At 36.1% G+C, this 13,521-nt stretch overlaps 1 protein-coding gene across 1 annotated transcript in view; it reads right to left on the bottom strand.

Moving 5' to 3' along the window:
- Positions 1-1,964, bottom strand: part of GOLGB1 (golgin B1) — a 52,341-nt gene extending 50,377 nt beyond the window's left edge. The window contains exons 1-3 of the mRNA XM_007450521.1: positions 1,872-1,964; positions 486-638; positions 141-293 (exon numbers count right to left, since the gene is read on the bottom strand). Of these exons, the coding sequence (XP_007450583.1) occupies positions 141-293; positions 486-638; positions 1,872-1,964 (399 nt within the window). The remainder of the gene's footprint in view (positions 1-140; positions 294-485; positions 639-1,871) is intronic.
- Between the last annotated feature and the right edge of the window lie 11,557 nt (positions 1,965-13,521).

The raw sequence follows: 13,521 nt of genomic DNA, 5'->3' as shown, positions 1-13,521 counted from the left end.
AAAAAAAAAAAAAAAAAAAAAAAGGACTGCATTTAGCACTGTATTACTTTAGCTTCATAAATTTTTGTGATTAGTGAAGATCTGCTATAATGAGAGCCTTTTTCTACTCAGAAAATGTGTATTATATCCAGTCACCATACCTTGGAGAGTTGCTCCTCTGACTGAGGTTCTGTGGACAGAACAGTCCCTCCTTGTGCCTTCATCTCTTCTATGTGTTTATTCAAAGAAGTTAATTTGGCCTTAGCATGAAGTTTCAGTTTTTTAATTTTGTTATCAGCAGCTTTTCTTTCTTCCTGTCAGAGAACAATGATGGTAAATACACAAATGTTTATTCATCACTTATCCAGCATATAACAAGTTATTCTCAGTAGGCATCATCTTAGACTAGTAGGGAAATAAGATTCTCTAATAATCTAAATGAAGAAAAAAATCAAAGTGACTGTTATGTCTTTTATCAAGTGCTTGGCAAGAAAGGACAATGGTACCTGTAGAATTTCATCCTTCTGCTGTAGTTGAGCATCCTTCTGTCCAATGATTTCTTTTAGTTCCTGCACCAACTGCTCTGCATAAGCCAGGCGCTCCAGAACATCCTCTTGTGTTCTATCATTAAATTCCATGTCAGATTCTTGGGGTAATTCCTGGTATTTAGATAAAAAGTTGCCAATTTACAAGGGAAAAGGTATCAGCTTCCAAACAGGAGGCCCTTCATTCCAACTTTATCTTATCTCTTGTCCAACTCATATCCTTACTTAAGAAATCTTTCCGAGGAGATGAGGACCCAGGGGCAGGGTATGGGTTGGAGGAAAGGAGGAGCCTTAGTTGTCAAGAATGGGGCTTGGCTTATGTAAATCTTGTAGCCTAGTGGTAAAATTCCCGGGGACTGAATGCCCTGGGCTGTGGAAGTCCTCCAGAGATGTTGGTTGGATATTATAATAAGAGTTGTTTGGAGGGGCTGAGATTTGTGGAAAAGGAGGGGGTGTGGAGGATGGTGGAGGGTGGAGGAGGGGGAATGGGTAGGGAGGGGGAGCAAAGTGAGCATGTGTGTACACTGTAAGCCATCTAAGGCTGTGCAGGGATGGACAGGGACACGCTCATACTTATCTGGCAGAAGAAATAAAAATAAAAAAATTTTTAAATTTTAAAAAGAAATCTTTCCAATAATTACCCAATATTAGTTATGACCCAATATTATTATTAACCAATAATTATTATCATAGCCATTGCAATATATATTAAGTATTTTGTAAATGTTAACTATTTTACAAACATTATCTCATTTACAGTCTTATCATACTAATTTTACCAAAGAGAAAAATAAAGGGAAGCAAAGATCACAAAACATTTAGTGGAAGAGCTCAAAATTTAAAATTAAGAGAGTAGCTGAATAAAATTCTCTTAATCACCAGGGAATACTGCTTCTCTTTCAAGAAAGTGAAAGGACTTTTTTTGAGTCCTATGTGACCTTCAAACAATACAATACAAACTATAAGAGAAGTGATAGATGAATTTACAATAGCAAACAGATGGTCCGAAACCCAAAAGGTGCTCCAGTTCCACCATTTGTTGTTTCAAACCTTTCCTGTGAAACAGGAATACATATCCGAGGAGTTAAAATAATCTAGCACTAAGTAAGCCCCAGGGGGACAAATGAGGACAATCTAATCTCATCCAGGACTTGATTCCCATCACTGTGTCTCATAGGCTACAAACTTACAGGAAAAGGATAATTTACAAAGTCTCAATATTTTTCTTAATCTTCTCTTCCACCTAGCACAAGGAAGGCTGCTCACACCCTTCTACCTTAAATTCTTGTCCTCAGAAGAACATGGAACATATTTCTCATTAGTTTAATTCAGAACAGAGCTACTCACAGGTTCTAAGGAAGCCCTCATATTCTCATCAGTTTCATCTCCTGATAATTCATGCAAAACAACATTTGCTAATCCTGACAATCGGCTCAGCATTTCTGCAAGAAAAGAAAACATAACAATCAGTCAAACAGATACATGCTTCTCCTATGATGGCAACTATCATTTATAAGTTAAATAAGAAAACTGTGCAGGTGATATATACTAGACACAGACTACATCAGGATGTCTTAAAAAAGGCATTTCAGTATGTACGCTGTAGTCAAACACTGTTCTTTTCAGTGACAACTACACAGAGATTTTAATCACCATCACTAATGTTTTAAAAATGAAATACAAATACATGATTGTTTAGTGGAAAACAATACACCTTACAGGTTACCTTTAATGCCTTTTCTTTCATCATAATTTCACTGGCAAACATGGAGTTCTAACTATTGCTTCCCCTGCCAGACTATTATTCACTTCTAATCTGTCATATACACCCCATAATTCAACAAAATTTTTCTTTTTTTTTTTTCTTTTTTTTGCGGTACGTGGGCCTCTCACTGTTGTGGCCTCTCCCGTTGCGGAGCACAGGCTCCGGACGCGCAGCCTCAGTGGCCATGGCTCACGGGCCCAGACGCGGGGCATGTGGCATCTTGCCAGACCGGGGCACGAACCCATGCCCCCTGCATCGGCAGGCGGACTCTCAACCACTGCGCCACCAGGGAAGCCCCAAATTTTTCTTTTTTATGTGCCTCATGAACCTGTTCTTTCAGGAAGCTTTCTCAGTAAACCATGTGGTTTCACTAAAATTTAAATGTAATTCTTGTTCAAAACATATAGCATTAAATGGGTACATTAGAAAAAAGGAAGAATGACTAAAATCAGTAACCTATGCTTCTTCTGTAGGAAACTGGAAAAAGAAGAGCAAATTAAAACAAATTTAAGCAGAAAAAAGAAAATATTAGAGCAGAAATTAATAAAATTGAAAATAGAAAAATAAAGAAAATCAGCAAAACTAAAAGTTGATTCTTTGAAAACATGAATAAAATACATAAAGCTCAGTCAGACTGACAAACAAAAAGAGAGAAGACACAAATTATCAATATCAGATGTGAAGCAGGAGAGAGACATCACTACTGACCTACCATACATTAAAAAGTAATAAAGGAACACTACAAATAACTCTATACCCATAAATTCATCAACATAGATGAAACAGGCCAATTCCTTGGAAGATAACAAGCCACCAAAACTCACTCAAGAACTGACAACCTGAATACACACACACACACACACACACACACAAGCACACATACCCTTTCTCTCTCTCTTCCTTTTTCCTTCATTATTTATTTAATCATTCATTCAGATCAGTGTCACTTGTCAGTCCATAAACTCCTTAAAAGTGAGAATATTAACGTTTTGATAGGAAAAATCAAAATAAACTGGACTATCATAGCATTATTATAAGCAATTATGCTGAGTGACAAAATATTATTCGGCTTTTAAAATCCTCAGCAGGAAGAAATGTAAAAGCTATTGCACAAAATAAGCACTTGAATAAAACTAGTCTCTGCTATTCCACGCAGTAACAGTGTTTAGGGCAGCCATGGTCATTAATTAAGAAATGGCAAGACCTTTGTTTCTATAACAGGTTACTTAGATAAGCAGCATATAGCATTTGGAAAAGACGTGTGAAACAGGAAAGGAAGAGAGAACCACTAGAAGGGCAACATAGGATCATATATAATTACATATATAATTACTGAAAGGGAAACACAAAGTCATATATAAGTGCATTGTGACATCATAATCAGTCACTCATCAGGTTATGAGACTCACTACAGTCAGCTAAAAAACAAACAAAACTCACCAGGACACAGACTCTAAACTTTCTTTTTAGCTCTAGACATTCAATTTTCTATAGTAATCATTAATGAAGGAAATTAACACTATAACTAAAGAGTATTTATTAGGCACAGAAATATGTACTAATCAAATAGTCATAGTAGAACCTAACATATCAAGCAGAAGCACTTTATCTTCAAATTTTTCAGACACTGTTGGGAATAAGCAAAAGGAAAAAAAAAAAACAACCGATAGGACTCTGAGAAGATGGTAATAGCAGACAGCATAGCTTTTGGATCTTCCTAAATTCCCACATAAAAACAGACGAAGCAATTAAATAACAAAATTAAAAACCCATGGACAGCCTTTACCAAAACGAACAAGAAAACAAATAAAATGAGGCAAAGTTTCCCACAAACTCCAAAATAAACATGGATATAGAAAAAACACCAAAAGCCACAAGATCTGTGTATCACTGTCGTCCATGCAGGAGGAATAAAGGGAAGCAAAGGGTAGCAGAATGTGCCACTCACTCCAAAATATGTCACTTGGCAGAAGGATTATTTTGAGCTAAAGCACTTGAAAAACAGCAGGTACAAGTAGGGTGTGCTGATCTCCCATTTTTCTCCCTGAAAGGAAGAGATAAAACACCCATATGGAAGATGTTCTCTCTATACCAGGAAGAAAAGTAATATTGTTGTCTCCAGGGATGGGAGCTGAAGCCAAAAGAAATCTGTAAAAACAAACCTTGTAAACTAACCCTTATCTCCCAAGTCACTGCTCTATGATTAATGACCTCCTTCTGTTTTCTCATTTTCACAATTTACTACTGTTTGACCAACTCATTGTATAGATGTTAGATTCTAACTGCTTCTTTGGGTCTTCATTTCCTTATAAGGGCTCCCATGCCACATAAAACTGATATTAAATAAATCTGTATGCTTTTCTCCTGTTAATCTTGCCTATATCAATTTAATTCTCAGACCTAGCCAAAAACCCTTAGAGAACAGAGGCAAAATTTTATCTCCCCTACAGAAACTGTAAGAGCACAACAGACCTAATACCAAGAGAACCACAAAAATTCCAGTGGGTATTCACTGGAAAATGTGTCCAGCCAATTCAAGAACAGTAGCTGGAAAAGGGAAATGCATCCCCACTCCAACAGGTAAGTACAAGAAACCTGCAAGGTCTGAAGTGGCTAAGGCAGCGCAGGCCACATTAATTCTCCAACCGAAGAGCCAGGGCTCTTTTTCAGAATAGGGCCTCCACTGAGGAGAATTTTCTGAGAGTAGAATGAAAAATCATCAAGACAGAATTAACAGAGACCAAAGGAAGATCCATATAAAGATAAAATGGGGTTGGTAGGAGAAGAGTCAGGAAATCTCAGAAATCCAGCTGCCATATATTTGAACAATAGTGGAAAACATAAGCAGAAGCTCTGTGAGGTTAGAAAAGCTATGCAAAATAAGTATTCTAAAAGTTCAGCAACAGTAAATAAAGATGCACAGCTTAAAAGTAACACAATCTCCATACAGTTATTATAAGGAAAATGAGCAAAACAATATCCATAAAGGAAATGGAAGCATGTCAAAGAGCCATTCTCAAATACAATTCAGAACCATAACCTACTAAAAAGAACTGAAAGGCATTAAAAATTATTAAGACATGAAAAAATATACATCAGAAGTTGAAAAACCCAGGAAGACAGCAAGAGAAGAGAAAGGAACAAAGGAACTATAAAATAGTGAGAAAACTATTAACCAAATGACAATAATAAGTCCTTACTTACCTTTCAATAATTACTTTTAAAGTAAATGGATTAAATTTTCCAATCAAAAGACATCGAGTGGCTGAATGGATTAAAAAAACAAGATCCAACTATATGCTGTCCACAGGAGACTCACTTGATCTCTAAGGATACACACAGGCTGAAAGTGAAGAGATGGAAAAAGATATTCCATGCAAATAGTAACCAAAAGAAAGCAGGGGTAGCTGTACTTATAACAGACAAAAAAGACTTCAAGTAAAAAACTGACCGAGAGGGCTTCCCTGGTGGCGCAGTGGTTAAGAATCTGCCTGCCAATGCAGGGGACATGGGTTTGAGCCCTGGTCTGGGAAGATCCCACATGCCGCGGAGCAACTAAGCCCGTGAGTCACAACTACTGAGCCTGCGCGTCTGGAGCCTGTGCTCCACAACGGGAGAGGCCGTGACAGTGAGCGGCCCGCGCACCGTGATGAAGAGTGGCCTTCACTCGCCGCAACTGGAGAAAGCCCTCGCACAGAAACGAAGACCCAACACAGCCAAAAATAAATAAATAAATTTATAAAAAAAAAAAAAAAAAAAAAAACTGACCGAGAGACAGAGAAGGTTTTTACATAATGACAGGGGAGATCAATTCATACATAACAGGATATGAACTTGTAAGTCTACAACAGGATATAACACTTGTGAATATATACGCACCCAAAATTAAAGCACCTAATTATATTTAGCAAATTTTAACAGAATTGAAGGGAGAAACAGGTAGCAATACAATAACAGTAGGAGACTTCAACATCCCACTTTCAACAACGGATAGATCATCCAGACACAAAAGCAATAAGGAAACACTGGACTTGAACAACACGTTATACAGAAAAGACCTATCAAACATATATAGAACATTCCATCCAACAGCAGTAGAACATGCACTTTTTTCAAGTGCATATGTAACATTCTTTAGGATAGATCATATGTTGGACCACAAAACAAGTCTTAACAAATTTAAGAAGATTGAAATCACACTGAGTATCATTTCTTAACACAATGGCATGAAACTAGAAATCAATAAAAAGAGGAAAAATGGAAAATTCACAAACGTGAAAATAAACACTCTGAAAAACCAACGGGTCAAAGAAGAAATCAAAAGGGAAATCAAAAACTATCTTGAGACAGATGAAAATGAAAACATGACATATCAAAACTTATGGGATGTAAGTCTAAGAGGGAAGTTTTTTTTTTGTTTTTTTATTATTATTATTTTAACATCTTTACTGGAGTATAATTGCTTTACAATGGTGTGATAGTGTCTGCTTTAAAACAAAGTGAATCAGCTATACATATACATATAACACCATATCTCCTCCCTCTTGCATCTCCCTCCCATCCTCCCCAACCCATTGCTCTAGGTGGTCACAAAGCTCCGAGCTGATATCCCTGTGCTATGTGGCTGCTTTCCACTAGCTATCTATTTTACGTTTGGTAGTGTATGTATGTCCATGCCACTCTCTCACTTCATCCCAGCTTACCCTTCCCCCTCGCCGTGTCCCCAAGTCCATTCTCATGTCTATGTTCTTTATTCCTGTCCTGCCCCTAGGTTCTTCAGAACCTTTTTTTTTTTTTTTTAGATTCCATATATATGTGTTAGCATACAGAATTTGTTTTTCTCTTTCTGACTTACTTCACTCTGTATGACAGATTCTAGATCCATCCACCTCACTACAAATAACTCAATTTCATTTCTTTTTATGGCTGAGTATTATCCCATTGTATATATGTACCACATCTTCTTTATCCATTCATCTGTCGATGGACACTTAGGTTGCTTCTATGTCCTGGCTCTTGTAAATAGAGCTGCAATGAACATTGTGGTATATGACTCTTTTTGAATTATGGTTTTCTCAGGGTATATGCCCAGTAGTGGGATTGCTGGGTCATATGGTAGTTCTATTTGTAGTTTTTTAAGGAACCTCCATACTGTTCTCCATAGTAGCTGTATCAATTTACACTCCCACCAGCAGTGCAAGAGGGTTCCCTTTTCTCCACACCCTCTCCAGCATTTATTGTTTGTAGATTTTTAAATGATGGTCATTCTGACTGGTGTGAGGTGATACCTCACTGCAGTTTTGATTTGCATTTCTCTAATGATCAGTGATGTTGAGCATCCTTTCCTGTGTTTGTTGGCAACCTGTATACCTTCTTTGGGGAAATATCTATTTAGGCCTTCTGCCCATTTTTGGATTTGGTTGTTTGTTTTTTTGATATTGAGCTGCATGAGCTGTTTGTAAATTTTGGAGATTAATCCTTTGTCAGTTGCTTCTTTTGCAAATATTTTCTCCATTCTGAGGGTTGTCTTTTGGTCTTGTTTATGGTTTCCTTTGTTGTGCAAAAGCTTTTAAGTTTCATTAGGTCTCATTTATTTTTGTTTTCATTTCCATTTCTCTAGGAGGTGGGTGAAAAAGGATCTTGCTGTGATTTAAGTCATAGAGTGTTGGGCTTATGTTTTCCTCTAAGTGTCTGGCCTCACGTTTAGGTCTTTAATCCAGTTTGAGTTTATTTCTGTGTATGGTGTTAGGAAGTGTTCTAATTTAATTCTTTTACATGTAGCTGTCCAGTTTTCCCAGCACCACTTATTGAAGAGGCTGTCTTTTCTCCATTGTATAGTCTTTCCTCCTTTATCAAAGAGAAGGTGACCATACGTGAACGGATTTATCTCTGGGCTTTCTGTCTTGTTCTATTGATCTATATTTCTGTTTTTGTGCTAGTACCATACTGTCTTGATTACTGTAGCTTTGTAGTATAGTCTGAAGTCAGGCAGCCTGATTCCTCCAGCTCCATTTTTCTTTCTCAAGATTGCTTTGGCTATTTGGGGTCTTTTGTGCTCCCATACAAATTGTGAAATTTTTTGTTCTAGTCTGTGAAAAATGCCATTGGTAGTTTGATAGGGATTGCTTTGAATCTGTAGATTGCTTTGGGTAGTATAGTCATTTTCACAATATTGATTCTTCCAATCCAAGAACATGGTATATCTCTCCATCTGTTTGTATCATCTTTAATTTCTTTCATCGGTGTCTTATAGTTTTCTGCATACAGGTCTTTTGTCTCCTTAGGTAGGTTTATTCCTAGGTATTTTATTCTTCTTGTTGCAATGGTAAATGGGAGTGTTTCCTTAATTTCTCTTTCAGATTTTTCATCATTAGTGTATAGGAATGCAAGAGATTTCTGTGCATTAATTTTTTTTCCTGCTACTTTACCAAATTCATTGATTAACTCTAGTAGTTTTCTGGTAGCATCTTTAGGATTCTCTATGTATAGTATCATGTCATCTGCAAACAGTGACAGCTTTACTTCTTCTTTTCCAATTTGGATTCCTTTTATTTCTTTTTCTTCTCTGATTGCTGTGGCTAAAACTTCCAAAATTATGTTGAATAATAGTCGTGAGAGTGGACAACCTTGCCTTTTTCCTGATCTTAGAGGAAATGGTTTCAGTTTTTCACTAATGAGAATGATGTTGGCTGTGGATTTGTCATATATGGCCTTTATTATGTTGAGGTAAGTTCCCTAAGAGGGAATTTTATAGCAACAAATGCCTACCTTTAAAAAAACAAATATCTCAAACAAACGACGTGACTTTACACCTTAAGGAACTAGAAAAAGAAGAACAAACTAAGCTGAAAGTTAGCAGAAGGAAGGAAATAACCAAGATCAGAGCAGAAATAAATGAACTGAAGAGTATAAAAATAATAGAAAAGATCAATGAAACTAAGTGATTTTCTATAAAGATAAAATTGACAAACTGTTAGGTATATCAACTAAGAAAGAAAGGAGAAAAATCAAATAAAAGTATATGTGAAAGAAAAGACAGGGGCTCTCCTGGTGGCACAGTGCTTAAGAATCCACCTGCTAATGCAGGAAGAACCCACATACCATGAAGCAACTAAGCCCATGTGCCACAACTACTGAGCCTGCGCTCTAGAGCCCACGAGCCACAACTACTGAGCCCATGTGCCACAACTACTGAAGCCCACGCACCTAGAGCCCGTGCTCCACAACAAGAGAAACCACCACAATGAGAAGCCCGTGCACCACAATGAAGAGTAGCCCCCACTTGCCGCAACTAGAGAAAGCCTGCACACAGCAACGAAGACCCAACGCAGCCAAAAATAAATACATAAATAAATAAAAGACATTAAGATGGATATCACAGAAATACAAAGGATCATAAGAGACTACAATATACAATTATATGCCCAAAAGTTGGATAACCTTGAAGAAATGGATAAATTTCTAGAAACACACAACCTACCAAGACTCATTCATGAAGAAACAGAAAATCTGAAGAGACCAATAACAGTAAGAAATGGTAATCAAAAACCTCTTAACTAAGAAATGTCCAGGACCTGGTGGCTTCACTGGTGAATTCTACCAAATGTTTAAAGAAGAATTAATGCGAATCCTTTTCAAACTCTTCCCAAAAATCGAAGAGGAGGGAACACTTTCAAATTCATCTTACAAGACTAGCGTTACCTGATAATGAATCCATACAAGGACACTACAGGAAGAGAAAATTACAGCCCTATGTCCCTGATGAACATAGATGCAAAAATTCTCAACAAAATACTAATAGATTAAATTCAGCTTCACACTAGCAGGACCATACACCATGATCAGGTAGAATTTATTCCTTGGATGCAAGGATGGTTCAACATCCACAAATCAATTAATGTGATACACCACATCAACAAAATGAAGGATAAATATCATAAAATCATCTGAATAGATGCAGAAAAAGCATTTGACAAAATCCAACACTGTTTCACGATAAAAAATGAACAAATTAGATACAGATGGGATGTACCACAACATAATAAGTTTATATATGACAAGTCCACAGCTAACATCATACTCAATGGTGAAAAGCTGAAAGCTTTTCCTCTAAGATCAGAAACAAGACAAGGATGCCTATTCTCACCACTTCTACTCAGTATAGTACTGGAATTCCTAGGGAGAGTAATTAGGCAAGAAAAATAAATAAAAGGCATCCAAATCAGAAAGAAAGATGTAAAATTGTCTCTGCAGAAGACATGATCTTACATATAGAAAACTCTAAAGAATCCACGAAAAGGCTGTTAAAACTAATAAATGAACTCAGTAAAGTCAAAGGATACAAAATCAGTATACAAAAGTTATTGTTTTTATACACTAACAATGAGCTAGCCAAAAAAATAATAAATTAAGAAAACAACCCCATGTTTAATAGCACCAAAAATAATAATAAAGTACTTAGGAATAAATTTAATGGAGGTGAAAGATCTGTGCACTGAAAACTATAAAACATTGGTGAAAGAGATCAAAGAAGACACAAATAAATGCAAAGATATCCTGTGTTCATGGATTAGAAGAGTTAATATTGTTAAAATGTACATACCACTCAAAGCAATGTACAGAGTCAGCACAATCCTTATCAAAACTCCACTGGCTTTTTTCACAGAAATAGAAAAAAAAATCTAAAATCATATAGAACCACAAAAGACCCTGAAAGGCCAAATCAAGGAAGATCAATTCATCATCAAAGAAGGTGCCAAGTATAGACAATGAGTAAAGGACAGTCTCTTCAATAAATGGTATTGGGAAAACTGGATATCCACATGCCGAAGAATGAAATTGGACCCTTATCTCACACCACGTACAAAAATTAACTCCAACTTGGTTAAAAACTTGAACATAAGACCTGAACTGTAAAACTAGTAGAAGAAACACAGAAAAAAAGGCTTCTCGACATTCGTGTGGGCAATTATTTCTCGGCTATGATCCCAAAAGTGCAGACAACAAAAGCAAAAATAGAAAAATGAGATTCCATCAAACTAAAAAGCTTCCGCATAGCAAAGGAAACAATGAAGAGAATGAAGAGACAAACTACGGAATGGAAGAAGATATTTGGAAACCACACACCTGATAAAGGATTAATATCCAAAATATATAAGTAACTCTAACAACTTAATAGCAAGAAAACAAATAACCCAATTTTTTTAAATGGGCAAAGGATTTAGATAGACACTTCTCAAAAGACGACATACAAATGGTCAACAGGTATATGATAAATGCTCAACATAACTAATCACCAAGAGAATGCAAATCAAAATCACAACATCACCTCACACCTGTTATAAAGGCTATTATCAAAAAGACGAAAGGTAACAAGTGTTGGCCAGGATGTGGAGAAAAAGGCATGCTTGAACACTGTTGGGGGGAATGTAAATTGGCATGGCCATTATGAAGAACAGTATGGAGGTTCTACAAAAAACCAAAAATAAAACTACCATCTGATCCAGCAATTCCACTTCTGGGTATACACCCAAAGGAAATGAAATTAGTATCTTGAAGAGATATCTGCACTCCCATGTTCACTGCAGCATTATTCACAACAGCTAAAATACAGAATCAACCTAAGTGTCCATTGACAGATGAATGGATAAAGAAAATGTATACAGTATATACACACAATGGAATATTATTCAGTCCTAAAAAAATAAGGAAATCCTGCCATTTGTGAAAACATAGATGAACCTAGAGGACATTATGTGGAGTAAAATAAGCCAGGTACAGAAAGACAAGTACTGCATGATCTCATCTATATATGGAATCTAAAAAAGTCAAACTCAAGGAAGCAGAGAGTAGAATAGTGATTGCCAGGTAGTAGAGGGTAGGGGAAATGGGGAGATATTTGTTAAAGGGTACAAAATTTCAATTATGCTAGATGAATAATGTCTGGGAATCTAATGTACAGCATGGTGACTACAGGTAGTTTGCTAAGAGAGTAGATTTTAAACGTTCTCACCTCCAAAAAAAAAAGGTAACTACGTAAGATGATAAATATATTAATTAGCTTGACTGTGGTAATCATTTAACAATGTATACATATATCAATACATCACTAACACCTTAAATACATACATTTTTGTCAATTACACCTCAAAGAAGCTTTAAAAAGTGATTAATATCTACTTCCAATACTGACACCTACTTAACAAAAATTAACGGCTAAGTATTAATTGCTAAATGAATGTAGAGCACCTAACAGTACAGCAGAGCACAAACAGTAGGTATATGACAGAAATGTGTATCATATTTACTTTTACAAAAGAAAAATTAAACTTTGATATTCTTACCATTTTCTATGATGCAAACTTTGGTGAACACACACACACACACAGGTATATATGTGATTTCTTCATATGAATTAAAACAAATAAATTTATCAATTATCCCCCAACAAAAATAGAAAAACCCAGAAATGAAGCAGAAACACAAGAAATAATTTAAAATTTTAAAAAATATTTTGGAAATAAAGATGAAACTAAAGGGAATAAGTATATGAATAATCACAACAAAGTTGCCTTAAAAAAAATAAAGTTGAAATGAAGGATAATTTTAAAAATCAAAAAGAAATTAGCCATAAACTAAACATGTAACTACTTTGTGACCCAGTAATTTTACTCCTAGGCATTTATCTCAGAGTAATGAAAACTTAAATTCACCCATACACCTATACATGAATGTTCTTAGCAGCTTTAGTTTTAAGCACCCCAAACTGGAATCAGCAAGGATGTCCTTCAACAAGTAAATGGTTAAATAAACTATGGTACAGGCATAGCTCATTTTATTGAGCTTTGCTTTATTGTACTTTGCAGATATTGCATTTTTTACAAATTGAAGGTTTGTGGCAACTCTGTGTTGAGCCAGTCTACTGGTACCATTTTTCCTATAGCACTTGCTCACTTCATATCTCTCTGTGTCACATTTTGTTTAACTCTCGCACTATTTCAAGACTTTTCACTATTCTTATATTTATGGTGGTCTGTGATCTTTGATGTTACTATTGTAATTGTTGTGGGGCACCATGAACCACACACTTATCAGGTGGTGAACTTAATCAATAAATGCTGTATGTGTCCTAACTGCTCCCCCCACCAGCCGTTCCCGTCTCTCCCTCTCCCTGGGCTTCCCTATTCCCCGAGACACAACAGTATGGAAATTAGGCCAATTAATAATCCTACA

Source organism: Lipotes vexillifer, unplaced genomic scaffold, assembly GCF_000442215.2.
Source record: "Lipotes vexillifer unplaced genomic scaffold, Lipotes_vexillifer_v1.1 scaffold1106, whole genome shotgun sequence".
In the NCBI taxonomy this organism is placed as follows: domain Eukaryota; kingdom Metazoa; phylum Chordata; class Mammalia; order Artiodactyla; family Lipotidae; genus Lipotes; species Lipotes vexillifer.
The sequence above is the reverse complement of the archived record's forward strand: the minus strand, read 5'-3'. Positions and strand labels throughout refer to the sequence as shown.